At 40.5% G+C, this 19,766-nt stretch overlaps 1 protein-coding gene across 1 annotated transcript in view; it reads left to right on the forward strand.

Moving 5' to 3' along the window:
• Window positions 1-19,766, forward strand: part of LOC124266544 (integrin beta-1-like) — a 47,104-nt gene that overhangs the window by 18,975 nt on the left and 8,363 nt on the right. Inside the window, exons 3-14 of the mRNA XM_046701343.1 lie at window positions 5,126-5,229; window positions 5,384-5,497; window positions 6,025-6,106; window positions 6,886-7,017; window positions 7,172-7,268; window positions 8,406-8,505; window positions 9,435-9,521; window positions 11,984-12,067; window positions 16,028-16,105; window positions 16,866-17,051; window positions 18,183-18,259; window positions 19,391-19,442. Of these exons, the coding sequence (XP_046557299.1) occupies window positions 5,126-5,229; window positions 5,384-5,497; window positions 6,025-6,106; window positions 6,886-7,017; window positions 7,172-7,268; window positions 8,406-8,505; window positions 9,435-9,521; window positions 11,984-12,067; window positions 16,028-16,105; window positions 16,866-17,051; window positions 18,183-18,259; window positions 19,391-19,442 (1,193 nt within the window). The remainder of the gene's footprint in view (window positions 1-5,125; window positions 5,230-5,383; window positions 5,498-6,024; window positions 6,107-6,885; window positions 7,018-7,171; window positions 7,269-8,405; window positions 8,506-9,434; window positions 9,522-11,983; window positions 12,068-16,027; window positions 16,106-16,865; window positions 17,052-18,182; window positions 18,260-19,390; window positions 19,443-19,766) is intronic.

Genomic DNA, 19,766 nt, shown 5'->3' on the forward strand with positions numbered 1-19,766 from the left:
AGGATTCTACAGCAAGAGGCATGAGTCAGGATAAGGAAAAATATGTAATTTTTGAGTAAAATTGATATTTTTATACTTATCCTGACTCATGAGGTTAGCCCTCCCATCCTCCCCACATAACACTTTGGATTTCCCTGTAGATTCAAGTGTTGGGGCTCGCAAAATCAGGAGAGAGTGAAGCATGAGGGCCAGAGGGTGATGACACCTGTTCCCCCTTAAAAGGGCAAGGGGAGGCAACTTCGTGGTGAAAGTACCAATTAGTGATTTTACATTGAAGGGAGCTCAATTAAGGAGATACAAGTGTTCCACTATGTTAAGCAAGAAGAAGAAGACAAGCAAAAGAGCATGAGTCAGGATAAATTATAAAATATCAATTTTACTCAAAAATTACATGTTATTTCAAAATGGATGTTCTAAGAATTGTCTGGATTGTCTGGTCCAGACTTGATTATTCTACAGACTGCAGCTGTATGACCGGAACATTTCTGAGTTTGGTGTTAAATAGTAGATAGTTTCATACTACTTTAGCTGCCTGTCATGCAATAACAGAATAGCTATAGTAATAAACAGGGTGGTTGGGTAGCCTAATGCTTGAAGCGGTCGCTTGTCTACTGAGGACCCAGGTTCGATTCCCAACATGGGTACACTGTGTGAAGCCCATTTCTGGTGTCCCCCTGCCATGATATTGCTATATTGCAAACAGTGGCACAAAACCATACTATAAAGATATTTATTTCTATGGGCCAAAAAAGATCCGAATTATGAGGTCCGAAAGTATTATTTCTTCATGTATTACCCACATTGTTAGAAAGAAAATGAAGAATGTCAATACAGCAGACGGACACCAGTGATATCCCTCTGTTGTAATGTAATCAAATTGTGACCTCCATAAACAATGGATGACGCCGATAACGTAATGATCTAACAATGGAGCATTGTGACGTCATATGCTCTATCCCACTCAGTTCAGGGAATAGCTTAAATGCAAAGTTGAAAATATCAGAAAACTAGCACTTTTTGTTGTATGAAGTTCAAAATGCATGCATGTTTGCCAATTGTGTTGAAGCAGAGACATAGAGGGATATGGTCTCTGGCATGGGCGGATCCAGGAATTTTGTGAAAGGGTGTGGGGGTGGGGGTTGATCCCCTGAACCCTCCTTGGCTCCGCCCAGAAGCAGAAAAACATCATCAATGTGGCCTTAGAAGTCATTTTCAACCCCTGCACACACACACACACACACACACACACACACACACACACACACTCACACACTCACTCACACACTCACACTCACTCACTCACTCACTCACTCACTCACTCACTCACTCACTCACTCACTCACTCATCACAGTAATAAACGCATTTTGATGATCCTTAACTTCTTTTTAGTAATATACAAGGAAATAATTTACAGTTGACACAGAAAATTGTTAGCGAAGTCGGGAAAATTGGTCAGTCTTAAACACTAATTCTGGAAATGTTCCGATCTATTTTAGCCATCTGACACGCATATTATCAGGAAACTGCATGGGCTGTATATCTAATTATATCTCAGCTCCTACACAGCATGGATTAATTGTTGAGTCACATTGATGAAGGGTCACTTCACTGTAGAAGGAACTAGAAAACTCTAATCATGCTATGGACTTTTGCGTAATATTTGTTGGTTTTACCAGATTTTCCAAGTTGACTTACTCATGAAGATCCGGTTTAGAATTGATCTTCAGTGATCCATGCTTGTCATAAGAGGCGACTAACGGGATTGGGTGGTCAGACTCGCTGACTTGGTTGACACATGTCATCGTATCCCGATTGCATAGAATCTAGATCGATGCTCATGTTGTGTATCACTGGATTGTTCGTTCAGACTCGATTATTAACAGACTGCGGTCATATGGCTGGAATATTGCTGAGTGCGGCGTAAAACTAAACTCACTCACTCCAAGTTAACTTTCTGCAGGGTATTGGTGGATATTTTGCAGCGTTTATTATCTACACCACATCTGAAATATAAATCAGCTTTCAAATGTTCAACTATTAATTTGGAATAAAGTTGACTTGATGAGGATGTGAAAGATGTGCAAGATTTATTCCGTTTATTTCAAAGTTAAATTTTTGATTTACACTGTTTATTTCAAAGTTTATATTTTGATTTACACTGTTTATTTCAAAGTTTATATTTTGATTTACACTGTTTATGTCAAAGTTTAAATTTTGATTCACACTGCTCTAAACACTTTAACAGATAACAGGTCCTTGTGGTTAAAGGGTTCACTCGTCACACTGAAGGCCCTAGTTCGATTCCCCACATGGGTACAACATGTGAAGCCTATTTCTGGTGCCGTGATAATGCTGGGATATTGCTTAAAGCGATGTAAAACTTAAAACAAATCACTCACACAAACTCACTCAACGGGCAACAAATCAGTTGTGTTATTTATTTATTTTTTCTCCATTCAATGACTACTGAAGTCGAGTGTGGTGATGAGAGTATTATGATTATGTCTTTCTTTAAGGGATATATACAAGATGGATACCATTTATTATAAGAAATAGGGCTGTGGGGTAGCCTAATGGTTAAAGCGTTGGCTCGTCACGCCGAAGACCCGGGTTCGAATCCCCACGTGGGCACAATGTGTGAAGCCCATTTCTGGTGTCCCCTGCCGTGATGTTGCTGGAATATTGCTAAAAGCGGCGTAAAACCAAACTCAGTCAGTCAGTATTATAAGAAATAAAAATATAACTGCTTGTATTATCTCCCGGTCACAAGCCATTATAGAATTTGTTAATTTTGTGCATTAGCCTTTGTATTCCCATTTGAGTGAACATAGCATATGTCACTTCATATTAGTGGCAGTTGTTTCTGTGATTGCATCGACTCTTGCATGTGTAAATATTAGGTCAAAATGATATTGGCCTGGAACGTAACATAACAGCTGCAATTACTTCAAGCTTAATGAATCAATAAGCTGCGACATTATAACACACATAACAGATTTGGGAATTAAAAATATGCACACATGGATGGATGGATAGGGGTGGATGGAGGATGGGTGGGTGGGTGGATAAATGGATGGATTGATGATGAATCGGTGGGTGGATGGATGGGTGGGTGGATGGATAAATAGATGGATGATGAATCGGTGGGTGGATGGATGGATGGGGGTAAATGGAAGGATGGATGATGAATCGGTGGATGGATGGGTGGGTGGGTGGATGGATAAATAGATGAATGATGAATCGGTGGGTGGATGGATGGGTGGGTGTATGGATAAATGGATGGGTAGGTGGATGGATGGGTGGGTGGTCGGTCATGGGTGGATGGATGATGAATCGGTGGGTGGATGGATGGATGGATAAATGGATGGATGGGTGGGTGGAGTCGTTCATGGGGGTGGGCTGAGGGATGGATGATGAATTGGTGGATGGATGGATGGATCGGTGGATGAGTGGATGGGTGGGTCGGTAGGTCGTGAGGGGGTGGATGGATGAATGGGTGGATGGATAAATGGATGGATGGATGATGAGTGGGTGGGTGAATAGATGATGGATGGATGGATGGACGGACGGACGGACGGATGGATGGAAAATATACATTTTTGATAGAGACAATGAAATTAAGAACTCAATTTGAATGGAAAATGAGCCTGAGTCAGGTTGGGGATTCAGAGGAAAATCTAGACTTGCTTCATTTAGGGGTTTTGCATTACAGTCAGGGCCTGGAGGAACTGAAAATAATAGGCTTCCAGGACTGTGAGACAAACAAGTTCGGCATTCTTGATCACACATACACCATGGAGCAAGTAATACAGGGATGCTTTCACACTTGTTCATACAGGCCAGTGCCATGTCAAAGCCCTCATTATAACAACAGCTCAGAATTCATCTCATGGGAGTATTGAAAACACATGTTGTACAATGTTTGACATAACAACAGTGGGTGGTATGCAATATTGGATATTACAAACTTGATGTTATGTGATATTGGTCATAGAGGTGTCCCCCCTTGAGCGCTGTATAATGAGGTACTGAGCTGAGTGGGCCATGTGTTATGAGGTATATATCCTGGTGTTTATGAATGAGATCATGGTGCATCCTGGGACGTGAGAGGTGCAGGCTCACACCTAAGTGCCTAACTATTCATGTTATGTGAAGACACAGTGCCAGTGTGGAAAAGTAGAGATTATTTGTCAAGAGTAAAGGAATTATTCTTATGCTGTTACTCAGTCAAGTGTTAATAGATATATCATTATATGTATTACAGTAAGAATCAAACTATTCATGTAGAACTAGTACAGTTAGTTTGTGAAAGGAGAAGGAATGAAATAAAGTATCAAGAATGTTTTATTTAAAAATCACTGACTTCCAGTGAGTGAGTGAATTTAGTTTTATGCCGATTTTAGCAGTATTCCAGCAATATCATAGTGGGGAACACCAGAAATGTGCTTCACACATTGTGCCCACGTGGGGAATAGATCCCAGGTCTTCAGCATGACAAGTGAACGCTTTAATCACTTGGCTACCCGACCACCCTGACCAACCAGTGAGGATCACCGTAAGAACTGGTTTTCAGCAACCAGTGGCTATCGTGAAAGATGACTGAAGGGATTGGGTGGTCAGGCCTGGTGATTTGGTTGACACGTATTATTGTATCCCTCTTCCTTAGTTCGATGCTCTTGTCATTCAACTGATTGTCTGGTCCAAACCATGGTGATATAGCGGCAATAAACTACAATCAAACCATTACTGGACATCAATCAGCAGTAGCAGCGGCAGCAATCAGACATTCCTTGAGTTTCATGATGTTTGGTGTTCAGTATTTATAGAAGTTGGGTGTCTTGTGAAATCTGAATCAAAGGTTGAGTTGAGCTGATTACAATATGGAATTTCAACTGAAAAGTCAGACCTTTAAACATATTTAGGTTTTCTCTTTTAGTCTCAGATGAGGGTTGACCTTATGTGGTTGATTGATGCTCACATCGTCAACCACTGGTTTACTCCAGCATACAACTCATTAGAAAAATCCTGGTGTAGTGTTTTGGCAGGCCAATTATGTTCTCACTATGGGAATGTTTTGTCAGGAAAGTACTGCCACCCTTCTAATGCCTTGTGTCTTGTTTCCAGGCAGCCGATCCCAGCAGAACAACCCCTGTTTGAGCGATTCGGCACAGAAGTCATGTGGAGCCTGTATTGCCACCGGGGCCGAATGTGGCTGGTGCTTGGAGGAGGTATGAAGATGATGATGATGATGATGATGAGAATGAGAATGATGATGATGTATGAAATTTAAAACATAGATTTAACTGCTACAAAATATTTAGTTTATGTTTTGAATATGATAAATACTGAGTGAACTACCCTCGCTTGGTTGTTGTTTTCCAGAACTTTGACAAAGATAATCGTGCGCGATGTGACAAGTTTGAAAACCTGGCTGAACCAGGGGGATGTGATCCCTCCAGTATTATCTTCCCAGCTGATGGAACTCATCCTGTGAAGGTAAGGCAACACAGATAGGGAATATGAGGGTAAAAGATAGGTTTGAAAGGATACACTGGTGTAAGGTGTACAGTGTACAGTTTGAGTGGCAGTTACAAGTTGGTGTGATGAACAACGGTTCTATGGGTCAACATATCATTGATAATAAAGTAATTATACATTAATAATATAGAAGTTGTACATCCATAGAACTTTAACTGTTGGTCATGAGTTTGTAATACGAGAGTACCATACAAGATACATTTTTTTGTCGAACAATTTGCCCAGTTAATTACTACTGCTAATGGCACCTCAAGACATAATTTTAGAAAGAGAATTATAAAACAGTCTACTCCTGAGTTTATGATGAATAGTGAATTGGGTAGAAGTGCTGTTTAATTATAAGATAAGAGGACAATGGTTAGTTACTGAGAAAAACTACTGTCAGGTTATATTAGACTTCCCTATAACCTGAACAGTCTGCAGGTATTTAGCTAGGACCAGCAACTAAATGGCAAATAAGGTAAAATGTTTCTATTTGTTTTCAGGATTATAGTGTACAAGATGGTCTTCGTCCTGAAGATGCTGTGCAGATCCAGCCTCAGGAAGTGCGCTTCAATATCAGACCAAGTGAGTCCTGTGTATTCATGTTTCACTGGGTGTATTTTACTTTCAGGGCAGGGGTGGTAGGATTGTCTAGTTGAATTATATTCTGAAGATTTGGGCTCGATGCCACACAAAGGTACAATAAAGATCATGTTCTGGGCAGCGAGGTAGACCAGCTACTGACTGGTTGTTGTAATTGCTATCCAGTATTTGTGAGATGTATAATATTCAACGGGTAGTGGACCCCTAAGGTACAATGCGTGAAGCCCAGTTCTGTTGTCCCTTGACAGTGAGTGAGTGAGTTGGGTTTTACGCCGCTTTTAGCAATATTCCATCAATATCACGGTAGGGGACTCCAGAAATGGGCTTTACACATTGTACCCATGTGGAGAATCGAACCCGGGTATTCGATGTCGTCACCAAACTCACTCATTCTTCGGCGTGACGAGCAAATGCTTTAACCACTGTGCTATAACACCGCCTCTGTGCCTTGACATGTTACAGGAATGCTGTTAAAAGTGTATTAAAACAAAACTGATTCAAGCATGCAGTTGGTTCCCAATAGTGTTAGTGGTTCTTGACATGGCATCAGTGTTACCATGGTTACTGTCTTTGTTACTACACCAGATTGATTTCATTAGAACGTACCAGCTGATCAGATTTATTTCTTCAGGGAGTTATATTTCCCATACTTCAACACTAAATCACTTTGTAGAGCCACAGACTACGTGTTTGATGTTTAGAAGTATTGACAATGGTTTTTGTATTTTTGTTTTTTTAATGAATGACCTTGACCTTTGTAGACAAGCCAATGCGGATCCCGATCACCTTCCGACAAGCCAAGAATTATCCTGTTGATCTCTACTACTTGATGGACCTCTCCAACTCCATGGAGGACGACAAGCTCAAGCTGGCTGAACTTGGAAACCGTATTGGTCAGTATGCTCACTCTCAACCTATCAGGGTTAGATCTCCAGAACCTCGTACTTCACACAAGTTACTGTTGTAATTTTGAAAAAGCAGACAGCTGGAAGACAGTTGATTTTGTGTGATGATATTTTTTTAGTCTTTGTGCTTTTTGTTTTGCAGCTGATAAAATGTCAGAAATCACAAAGAACTTCCGGCTCGGCTTTGGGTCGTTTGTGGACAAAGTGGTCATGCCGTATGTCAGTACAGTCCCAGAAAAGTAGGTTACCCATGCCTTCCCACATCAGTCAGTCAATTAATCAGGGACCCGTGATGATCAGGGTTAGAATTGGTCTTCAGCAACCCATGCTTGTCGTAAGAGGCGACTAATGGGATCGGGTGGTCAGGCTCACTGACTTGGTTGACACATGTCATCGTATCCCAGATCTATAGTGTAGATTAATGCTCATGCTGTTGATCACAGGATTGTCTGCTCCAGACTTGATTATTTGTAGTTTGTTGCCATATAGCTGGAATATTGCTTAGTGCGGCGTTAAACAACAAACCAACCAATCAACCAGTTAATCAGGGCATTTAGACATGTACAAATATCACTATCTTTAGAAAAAAGCAGAGAAAAAAAATCTCATTCCCTCACTCATTCACTTTTTCTCTCACTCACTGGATGAAATGAAACCTTTACACCTGCTTGTTCAATCTGTATTTTGCTTACTGAAGGTGTTGCATGTGGGAACCAACATAAGACAAGGCTTGTACTTTTAATATATCCAATTTGACTTGAAACTTTGTATCAGTCTCCTTTACAAAAGTCTTTTACTCAGCTATGAGACCTCTCTGTTGTTGTCATTCCTTAGAAGTTTGTGTCAGGTGAGCAGTCTTTGACTGTCCTGTTTAAATGGGGATGTGTTGGTTCTTGAACCAATCAAATGTCGGCTTTCTAAGATGATTCAGCTTCATTTTCATTGTGGGGTAGCCTTGTGGTTAAAACGTTGGCTCTTCACACCGAAGACCCGGGTTCGATTCTCCACATGGGTACAATGTTTGAAGCCCATTTCTGGTGTCCCCCGCTGTGATATTGCTGGAATATTCCTAAAAACGGCATAAAACTATACTCACTCACTCACTCATTTTCAAAACATCTTGATTTGGAAGTTTCAGTCTAAACGCTTACAAAAGAACACCCACACAGGACACAATATATTGTGTTAATATATTTGACTCCTTTCTGGATGAAGATGCATTGATGCTTTGAACCAAAGTGAATAATATCTCTACATGCAACGCACATCCTTTAGTTTTTCTATTCGGTTTGCCATTTGAAGTTGTTATCCTTAAAGTTTGCCAATATTAGACAAAGATTAAAGAAACAAAAGACTGACAAGTGTTTTTACTTCAGGTTAAACATGCCGTGTCGCATGCGTAACGGACAACCATGTGAATCTCCATACGGCTTTAAGAACCAGCTGCGTTTAGACCTGGACACTACACTCTTTGCAGTAAGTATTTGACAGATGTTGAGGGGTGTACTGGGAGAGTCTGCTTGCTGTCCAAGGAAGATCTAATAATGTCTATCAATGGGTTCTCTAATGCATATCATATCACAGTGACCCGTGAAGGTCCGGGTTAGAATGAACCTTCAGTAACCCATGCTTGTCGTAAGAGGCGACTAAGTCGGACTAACATGATCAGGTGTTCAGGCTCGCTGACTTGGTTGACACATGTCATCGGTTCCCAGTTGCGCAGATCGATGCTCACGCTGTTGATCACTGGATTGTCTGACCCAGACTCCATTATTTAGTGAGCGCCACCATATAGCTGGAATATTGCTGAGTGCGGCGTAAAACTAAACTCACTCACTCATATCACAGTGTTGAGTTGCTCCCTGGCTTGTAAGAGACCTGTGATTGTTTAATATCCCAGACTGATCAGATTTTGTTTCTAAATTCGTTGGTCCCATAGCTGTTCTTATATGTGGAACAACATGAAAGACCTGCATTGCTTTAGGCTTTCCTCACTCATCAGCCCCGGGCAGTGGGGTTGCCTAGGGGTTTGTTTGTCACGTTCAACATTTGAAAGCTGATTCATATTTCAAATATGGTGTACATAAAAAAGGCTGCAGAATATGCACCTTTTTTTATTAAGAGGGGTGGTGGGGTAGCCCAGTGGTTAAAGCATTTCCTTGTCACGCCGAAGACCGGGGTTTGATTCCCCACATGGATACAATATGTGAAGCCCATTTCTGGTGTCCCCTGCCGTGATATTGCTGGAATGTTGCTAACAGCAGCGTAGAATCATACTCACTTGTCACATCAGCCCAACTGTCATTTCCCTCAAATATGGTTGATAGAAAGTTAAACCAAACTATATCAGGTATATTTGGATATATGGCTCCAGGCGATGTTTTGAGATACCTTTTATTTTTCAGCAACAAGTACGAGCTGCCAATGTCTCTGGTAACCTGGACGCCCCAGAGGGGGGTTTTGACGCCATTATGCAGGCTGTGGCATGTGATGTAAGTTGGCCTTGTGATCTCTTATGATTGTTGGACAATCATAAGAAATACATTTTCCCTTTTGTATTATGTATGTACCAAAAGATGATGATAGTTACTGTAATTATCAGTAAGAGGAAGTTATTTAATTGTAATACTATATATTTAGCATGAACTTTTTTAACAGCATATACAGCCTTTCTTTCAGACTTAATTATCACTGGAGTAATGAGATTTATTATCGATAATATTCTTATATGAAAACCTTAAATAACTGTTTCAACGTATTAGAGAGGTTGGTATAGATAAATTACTGTCTGACCCTGTTGTCTTGAACTAAAATTTGTCAAATCACGAGTTGTGTTGGAGTCGGAGGCACTCAGATGTGTTTGATCCCAAATAGCATTGAACTAGCAGTCTGGTACAAGCAAACTCTTCCTATTTTTATCACTATGAGAACTTCATGTATTACATTCCTGTGTGTCCCAGACACCATAGATAGTCCCAGCCGTAAACAACGAATTGGGTCTAACATATTTGAAAACTTACAGGCACGATGTGCTATGCTTGTATTCTGTTGTATGATGGCTTGGTCAGACAGTGAAGTAAAATGTGAAGTACAACATGTCGAATCCCGACTTTCTGAAACTATCTATCTCTTTTCACCAAGAGTTCGAGACAGTGGGGTTCAGCTGTATTAGATGTTCATTTCCATTGTGGATTAATTATGGATAAGGAAATCATTGTTAGTTCTTAATATTAAATAATGGCAAATAGTAATTGGAGATATTATGTTCGAGCAAAATATTGATTGAAATATGATGTTTCTTGGCCTGATTATAATGTATATGTTCTGTTTGTTGATATTTTTTTCTGAAGTAATACTGAGATTGTGTTTCAGATTATTCACTTGGTATATCCTATATATAGCACACTTTATCTTTTAACACACACTGGCCTTAGACAACACAGTAATAGACGGATGAACATTGTGTTTCTTTGTTTAACACTGTTCAGTTGGTCATTGTGACTTATCACCCTGTAGCATTCATTGGTTTGCTAGTGTGGCCCTTCTCCTTGCCTCAGCTTGTGTTCTGTACTCTGCAGACTCCTGGTCAGAGTGTATTGAAAGTATTTCACAAGAACAAGCAGATAGTTATGTATGAAATAAACTAGAGTTTGTTTCCATATTCTGTCCAGTGTAGAAATGACAAGTAAAACTCTATTGAGTACCTGAGCACAGGGCCAGGGTTCTGATCCACAAAGTGTTCATCGTTATGACTTATCGTAACTCTATAGTACATCATTGGCTTACGTATGACATAGTCCTACAAACGCTTTGTGGAAAGGGGCCTTGGTCAGTTTCAGCAAAACTGAGAATGAAATCTGTTATTAGCACTAGTACTTGCCAGGGGGAGGTAACTCTACATCATATGATGTGTGATGAAGGAAAGACAGGTCATTTATTCACACAAGCCATGCTACAAGTTAGAGCTGGTGTGTATATTGAATAGCAGTGTGGCATTTTGTCTTTTCCTGTGATTGGATAATTGTTCTGTCAGTTGTCCAATCACATCCAAGCCTGAAATAATATAATTTGGATCAGGGTGACCGGATGGGTTACGTGAGATCGGAGATCATTTGCCTGCTCGAGTCTTGATATTTTGTCAGGCTGGTGTGACATGGCTGACATTTTGTTGACCTTGACCTTCCAAATGGATTGAGTGGTCAAGGACTGGTGACTTGGTTTTTAATGTGTCATTGTACCCCAGCAGTGTTTTCATTGCTCGTAATATCCATCACTGGTTTTTCTGGTCCAGACTTGAGTACCTTCAGGGTATGTGGCTGGTATAGACTTTAAACAACCAAAAGATGTACATTATAAGTTGTTCACTGGTCTCGAGGGGGACATGGGCTGAAGTACCCCTGATGTTAGTTTATGTTCCTTGAGCCCGAAGGGTGAGAGAAACATAAAGAAACATCGAGGGTACATCAACCCATGGGCCCCTAGGGACCAGTGAACAACGTATTTATCTTACCGAATACCTCAATGGTAATTTTGTACTGTTTGAAGCACGGGTATTGGGTCATAGTATGGAGTACCAGATGACAAGAAAACTAATTTAGAGTTATCTCCCTTCCATTGATTTGCATTCTCAAAACATCCGTAATTTCCGTAAATGATACATGATTCAATGTTATTCGAGATAAAGAATTACTACTACAAAGTACCAGATGAGTTCGGCATTCCCAGGGGGTACAACGAAAATGTTACTCGCTTGTAAGTGGAGTACATTGAAAATAATAGAAGAGCTTAGCCAATCAGAAAACGACATTTATGTGTGAGGCAAGATAACAAGCCATGTGTAACTCTCATAATCCCTAATGCATGTATGACCTTTAAAAATTTTAAGACAGATATTTATGATTGTGAAGTGTTTGAATGACAACATCAGTGTTGACAACATTCTGTCTTATTAAAGGAGAGTATAGGCTGGCGAGAGGTATCCCGTAGAATGTTGCTATTCTCGACAGACGCAGGTTTCCATTACGCAGGCGACGGGAAGGTTTGTTTTGTGTGGACGAATGGTTACACTGTCACCTTGCGTGGTTCTTCTCTCCATCACTGTTGCTTCGCCTTCTTTATTTCTCTATGTAGAACTTGCTTTTTTCATCTTCTGTTTATTCTTTCTAATATAACATCCAGCGTCTGTCTGTGGACTTTGGCTGGAGAAGGACAGAAATATTCACAACTAGCATATGAAAATCGAAAATGGATGTTAAAATATTGGTTGGGTGAAATGGGTTTATCTAAAATGAGGAATGAGAAAGCTCAACATGAAATTGGAATATCTTGTGAGATTTGGCTTTACAATATATGGTTAGAAACTAATTAACAATTTAGACACACATTATCTCTTGGAATTCCTTTATTTACAGAAATTACTGCTTTAGTCTTTTATAAGGAGTAATTTTCAATTGTTTTCGGCTGTGTCCTTCTTGTAGTCTCAGTGTCCAAAGACAGACGGTGGTTTTATTCACCTGTTGATATCAACTTTCTGCATCATGTCGTAACAATGTGCCTGATTTCAGTCGTCTATTGGTTGGAGAAACCAGTCTCGGCGAATGATCATCTTCTCAACTGACTCCGGCTTTCATTATGCGGGGGATGGCAAGGTCCGTGGAGCCTCTGTGGCTCCTCTGGAGCCCCATTGGCTCCTTTTTAGTCTGAAGAGTGTAATTTGACACCCCTCACCACACATCATGACTTCAGGATGATTTTATAACCTAAAACAATTTTGTATGAAATATAAGTGATTTAGGTGTCAAGAAATATTTTATGCTTCTCTGGTCTTTAGTTTTCCTATTTTAGACCAAGGGCAAGTAACTCTAACTTGTCCACCAAAAGGGAGGTAACTATAGTTTGCCACCAACGGTGAAACCGTGATCTTTGAGCAATTGAATCCATTATTGATATGCTCGAGGGAAAGAGATCCAGACCAAACAAAAAATACAAACATAAGACTTTGGGGAGGAGAAATTTACTTCAAATATTAATTTTCTTTGGGAATAATAGTTTGAAAAGAAAAACAGGTACTTGTGAACTGATTGACTTCAGTATCACTGAGAGGAGAAGAGCAGTTGCAGACTGTTGCCTGTGTAGAATAGTTGCTGATCGTGTGGTGTGGGGTATTACATTTACTCTGTCAGACCCAGGTTCTCATTAGTTTGTTCAGTTTATTCCTGTAATGTTTTCTGAGATATTTTACCAGAATTAAGGACAATTGAAAAATACATAATAAGTTTGTTTATGTCAGGGAAGTTATACCGATTCAAAATAACTACAAGCTCATTTTGAATGGATTTTGTCAAAGGTCTGTTTCTGTTTTGAAATTGTCTGCAAAATTTCTAAAATGATGACAACAAGTCTTCTTTATGTACAGAAAACACTACAGTTTCTTTGAATTAGTGTAAGGGCTCAGGTCAGTGTTTTAGGAAGAAAATAAGATGACATATGTGAAGGGGCAGGTCTTAGGCCTACCAAATCAAACACTTTCCCCTTCCTCCTCCTGCTCAACCCACCCTTACTCCCTGAATCCCTCCCCCAAACCCCACACCCCTACCAACTGAAGCCGTACCCTTTCCCTTCCCTCCAACCCCCAACCCACTGAAACCCTCCCTCTCCCCTTCTCCTGGAGCCCTCCCTTCAACCCCCACCCCTGGTGCCCTCTCCCTCCCCTTCTTCCAACCCCACCCCTAAAACCCACCCTGTCCCCTTTTCCTGGATTCCTCCCCCCCTTCCTCCAACAACCCTTCCCCTGGATCCCTCCCCTCCCCTTCCTCCAACCACCCACCCCTGGAGCCCTCCACTTTACTTCACCTCACCCCCACCCCTAAGCTCCCTCCCTTCCATCTCCATCCCTCTTGGAGCACCATGGGTCTGCCTGTCAGTTTGTGATGTGATGAGTGATGTAGAAAGACAATGTTGATTGCCTATAAGTCCCCTGTGTGGTTCCCTAGCAACCTGTGCGGGTCATGAAAGCTCACCAAACAGACGAGGCTGTCTGGCTACATGACCTGGTTGATGGTATGTCATCGTCACGGTGTCACGGATCATTTCTCACACTATCAATCACTGGATTCACAGACCACAGCTGCCATCATAAAGCTGAAATATGGCTGAGTGAGGCTTTAAGCAGCCAACAAACAAAAGCATACAAGGCAATCCATACAGTGCCCTAGATATCTAGCAGTATCTAGGATTAATCCCAGCCAAATATGACAATGAGTTTCTCTTTCCTTCTTCATTTTGAATGTTTCTACAGTAGAAGCATGCTCTCCGGGTCATTTCTAAATCCGACTTTCCAAGTTATTCGCTTTTACTAACAACGACGTAGTTCGGGAGGTGCATGGTAGTGAACTTATTGCATGTTACTTTGGCTTTTCTTATAACATTGTATTGACATGGTAATATAACTGGTATGTATTCTAACTATCAGTTTTACTTAGCCTTTGACTCAAGCAACTTTGATTTGTAGCCGTCAGTGTTTACAGGGATGGTGGGGTGGCCCAGTGGTTAAAGCGTTTGCCTGTCCCACCGTAGACTCGGGTTTGATTCCCAACATAGGTATAATGGTGTCGCCTGCCATGATATTGGTGGGATATTACTAAAAGCGGCATAAAACCAAACTCACTCACTTACTCACAGACTCACTCAGGTTCACAGGAGCTGATTATCCCAATGATGAAATGGTCGCTGTGGCACATGAGAGTGGTTAGTTCTTGCTTGTATCGGTCAGGGTAGTAGGGTGGTTGAAGCATTTACCATCATGCTTAAGACCTGGGTTTGATTCCCAAATAAGTAAAGCCCATTTCTGGAGATGTCCTCCACAGTGATATAGCTCGAATATTGCAACAAAAATCTTCACTCACCATGGGATTTGTTATCACGGAAATGCTAAAATATTGCTAACAGTGACATGAAACCATGCTCACTCACTCACTCTTGGTTTGGACCCTTGAAGATCCAGGTCAGAACTGGTCTTCAGTAACCCATGCTTGTCGTAAGAGGCGACTAACGGGATCAGGTGGTCAGACTCGCTCACTTTTGCCAATCAAAGAAGTCACTTTTGACACGTCATCATATCCCAGTTGCGTAGTTCGAAGATCATATGTTGATCACTGGAGTATCTGGTCCAGACACAATTGTTTATAGCTGAAATATTGATGAGTGGGGCGTCAATAATGAAACAAACAAATTATGACTATGCATAGAATGAGAACATACATGTCTCATATGACCTTCCCAATCTTATTCTCTGAGACCACTGTGTGATGACCATGACGGACACTTACACAACTGATGCCATATAGCTGGAATATTGCCCAAAGTGAATTAAACCTAAACTCACTCACTCTTTCAAAAGACAACAGTATAACAGCAATACTTTCTTGTCAGAGCATTGCATACATTAAACAAACTCAGTGTTACAGACTCAGTGGATAATCTCCAGTTACTCCCCTTTGTTTACTAAGTTATCCGCTGCATTACAATGTTGCTTGAGGCAAAGTTTAACTTTCAAATCATGTTCTATTTATTCCACATTGTCAGGGTGTGCTAGATCACTATCTATTTAAAATATCTAACCTTGAATAAGAAAGTTTATTATTTATTTGCTCTGTATGTCTACCATCTCAACATGAGTGGTTTTGAATGGTAAAAATTATTGACAAGATAGAGTGCCATTGGAAACAAACAAGAAATAGTTCGACAACCAAACGCTAATTTAAACTCAATATTATTTCCGGTGCATATTAATTTCCTCAGGAATGATGCCCTGTATACAGGAGGCTAGCCTCCCACTGTTAATATACTTTTGAAGTGACAAGATTAGCTATTCATACTGTATGTGATAAAGGATGAATACTGTAAAACTTGATCGAAGATCGGATAGTGGGGACTTGTGTCAGTCTACTGCTGTTAACTGTCTGTTTATATGTGAGAGTAATATTATTCTGTTATTTAGCTTGGAGGTATTGTAAAGCCCAATGACGGACTCTGTCACATGGATTCTCATGGTGTCTACACGGAGAGCTCAAACCAGGTGAGGGTACTGATTGTGGAGTTAAAGATGGTTAGATAGTTAAAGGTAGGGTTTAGATATTTCAGCTGTATAGTTAAAGGTAGGGTTTAGATAGTTCAGCTGTATAGTTAAAGGTAGGGTTTAGATAGTTCAGCTGTATAGTTAAAGGTAGGGTTTAGATAGTTCAGCTGTATAGTTAAAGGTAGGGTTTAGATAGTTCAGCAGTATAGTTAAAGGTAGGGTTTAGATAGTTCAGCTGTATAGTTAAATATGGGGTTTAGATAGTTCAGCTGTATAGTTAAAGATGGGGTTTAGATAGTTCAGCTGTTCATAGTTCAGCTGTATAGTTAAAGATGGGGTTTAGATAGTTCAGCTGTATAGTTGATGGGGTTTAGATAGTTCAGCTGTATATAAAGGTAGGGTTTAAAGATGGGGTTTTAGATAGTTAGATAGCTGTATAGTTAAAGGTAGGGTTTAGATAGTTTAGCTGTATAGTTAAAGGTAGGGTTTAGATAGTTCAGCTGTATAGTTAAATATGGGGTTTCGATAGTTCAGCTGTATAGTTAAAGATGGGGTTTCGATAGTTCAGCTGTATAGTTAAAGATGGGGTTTAGATAGTTCAGCTGTATAGTTAAAGGTAGGGTTTAGATAGCTCAGCTGTATAGTTAAAGGTAGGGTTTAGATAGTTCAGCTTTATAGTTAAAGATGGTTAGATAGTTCAGCTGTAGAGATCATATCAGTATTATTTGACTTTAACTGCACTTAATCCCCTTCTCTTCAGGATTACCCATCAGTTAGTCAGATCTCTGCCAAGATCATTGAGAAGAATGTCAACATTATCTTTGCTGTAACGAAGGACCAGACCCCTGTGTATGAGAAACTCTCCACTGCCATTGAAGGTTCTGAAGCCGGAGAACTTGCCAATGACTCGTCCAACATCGTAGATCTGATCAGGGACAACTATAACGTAAGCGTTTTATGCTGTGTCACCAGACTCACTCATAGTTCTTCTGGCAGATTTACCAAGACTTTCGCTGTTGGTTTGTCAAGTCATTTGGGCTAAACAAACAGTTCCTTATTACAACTGAGGCAATGTTTTGGGGTAGGCTCTAAGATCTTCATCAAGCATGAGCTGGACACTGCCCCCAAACAAACCTATTGGTATTTGGAGTTTTAATTTGTTTTCAGCGACCTAGGCTGGCTAGGAATTCCCGGAAAGTTCGTAACCCTATGAACTTCGTAAGCCCATTCTAAACACATTGGCTACAATCAAAGTTAAGAATTCCTAGGGCTACGAACGGTTTCAGAGTCAGGGCCCTGATCATGATAGGTGTTGTAGTTGATTGAACTGGGTGACTTGGTTGATTGTATGTTGGTAGTTGGATCGTTACTCTTAATTTAGGTAACAAGTCTCAGTGACTTCGTTTGACCCTTATTTGACCCGTGAAGATCCCGGTTAGAATTTATCTTCAGTAACCCATGCTTGTCGTAAGAGGCGACTAACGGGATCGGGTGGTCAGGCTTGCTGACTTGGCTGACACATGTCATCGTATCCCCATTGCGTAGATTGTATCGATGCTCATGCTGTTGATCGCTGGCTTGTGAAGACGTACAAAGCCATGCTTACACAATGATATACAGTCGCCTTCTTGCTGTGATAGTCGTGTGTGGTTTTGTCATATTCCAAACGTTTAGACATGTCAAATCTCCAGATTGTTGTGACAATTTCCACATGGGTCCTGATTATGATCCTTGGTGTGCCAACTGCATGGTAATGGTCTCTGACTGGTGCCAAGTTTGGTTTCTTGTAACATGATGCTGACAGTATGTGAGAGTGTTTGAAATTGACTTGTCATGATGTATTTAAAACACTGCTCAAACCAGCACCTACACACACACACACACACTCCAAAGTTACTTATCAAGACGATTCATTAATTGTTCTCGTCACATTATGGCTGAAATATCGCTAATGTGACGATAAATATTAACTCACTCACTATCAAGTCTATTCACAAGATTCCCATTATTTTTGTCATTTCTTTCACTAAAATAGTTTGCTGAAGAATTATTGTGGAGCATTGTTTCATCTTTTCAGAAAATTACCTCCAAAGTCACTTTGAACACACAAAATGCTGAGAATGTCACTGTCAAGTTCTTTTCAAAGTGTTTTGGGTGAGTTCAACAAAACAGGAGGACACATGGGTATTGATCCAGAGTTGCTTGTGCAGATATTGTCTTCGGTTTAATATCAGTCTAGTTGAAAAATGGATCATTGGATATGATTAAGTTCTTGTATGTTTTACCTTTTATGATTTAAGAAAACAATTCAGCGATCCTAAATACTGTTTAAACCCTTCTCAGTACACTTGATGTCTTCTGTTCATTAAAATACTGTTGTAATGTTTTCAAAATTTATGTTCAATGAAATGAAATATTGATTAATATTTGTGCTGCTGTAATTTTATTCTTTGAGCTGTGTCCTTTTAACTTGAAATGTATTGTAATACGTTGGGAGAGCCTAGTTGTTAAAGCATGTTCGCTACTCATGCCGAAGACCCAGGTTCGATTCCCCACTTGGGTACAATCTGTGAAGCATATTTCTGGTGGCCCCGCCGTGATATTGCTAAAAGCCGAGTAAAGCCGCATCATACCAAAAGACGTTAAGATATGGTATTTGTTGGTCCCTACCTGGTGCTCGGCATTAATCGGTACAACAAGGACTGGTCGGCTCGGAGTCAGTATAATGTGTCTGAGTGGGGTATTCATGCTTCACTGCGGCATGGTATTTCAGTGGGCTAGCACTATAAAACCAGCTTAAGTCTGGGCTAGTACAAGCAGCTGCACATACACATACACACGCATGTACGTCGTCATATGAGTGAAATATTCTCAAGCACGACGTTAAACCCAATTCCACCTCCACCACCACCGAGTAAAACTGAACTCACTCACTCACTTCTTTTTGGAAGATTCACCGATAAATCATTTTTCCCTACACCTTGATTTTCACAAAGAAAACTAAACCCAAACGTCTAAGTTGTTTTATATGTTGTTAAATACAACGTGACCTGTTTGATGGACATATCCATAATAATTGTCATTATTCTTCGAAATACAACGTGATCAATAAAATTCTAATGTCCCCATGGTGGTGATGTGGATAACGCCTGGTATGCGAGTCCAATGACCTTTGACGCTGTTGAATTTTGTGTATGGAGAATTGGACTTGCTTTTTAATCACTGCCCTGACAGTATGCTGCTGCATTCACCCTGCTTGCTACATGTTTCCTGTGCCTGTTTCAGAGACAAGATGAAGGAAACCAATGAATGTGAGGACCTAACCATTGGCGCCAATGTGAGTAGATCATCATTCCATTGTACGTTCATTACCACTGGACGAATTCCATCGCGGTAGTCCAGAGCTGCTCCCATTGTGTTATAGCGATTGTAAATAATTAGCTGTCATCTTCCGCTTTTGTTCTAGTACTCAGTCATAGCATATTACATATTTACTGAGCCTTTGTCTGTTCCCTTAAAAGGGGTGGTGGGATAGCCTAGTGGTTCAAGCGATCGCTCGTCACACAGAAGGCCCGTGTTCGATTCCCCACTTGGGCACAATGTGTGAAGCCCCTTTCTGGTGTCCCCCACCGTGATATTGCTGGAACATTGCTAAAAGCGA

Source organism: Haliotis rubra, unplaced genomic scaffold (genome assembly GCF_003918875.1).
Source record: "Haliotis rubra isolate DU_JTF1 unplaced genomic scaffold, ASM391887v1 Scf1263, whole genome shotgun sequence".
Classification (NCBI taxonomy): Eukaryota; Metazoa; Mollusca; class Gastropoda; order Lepetellida; family Haliotidae; genus Haliotis; species Haliotis rubra.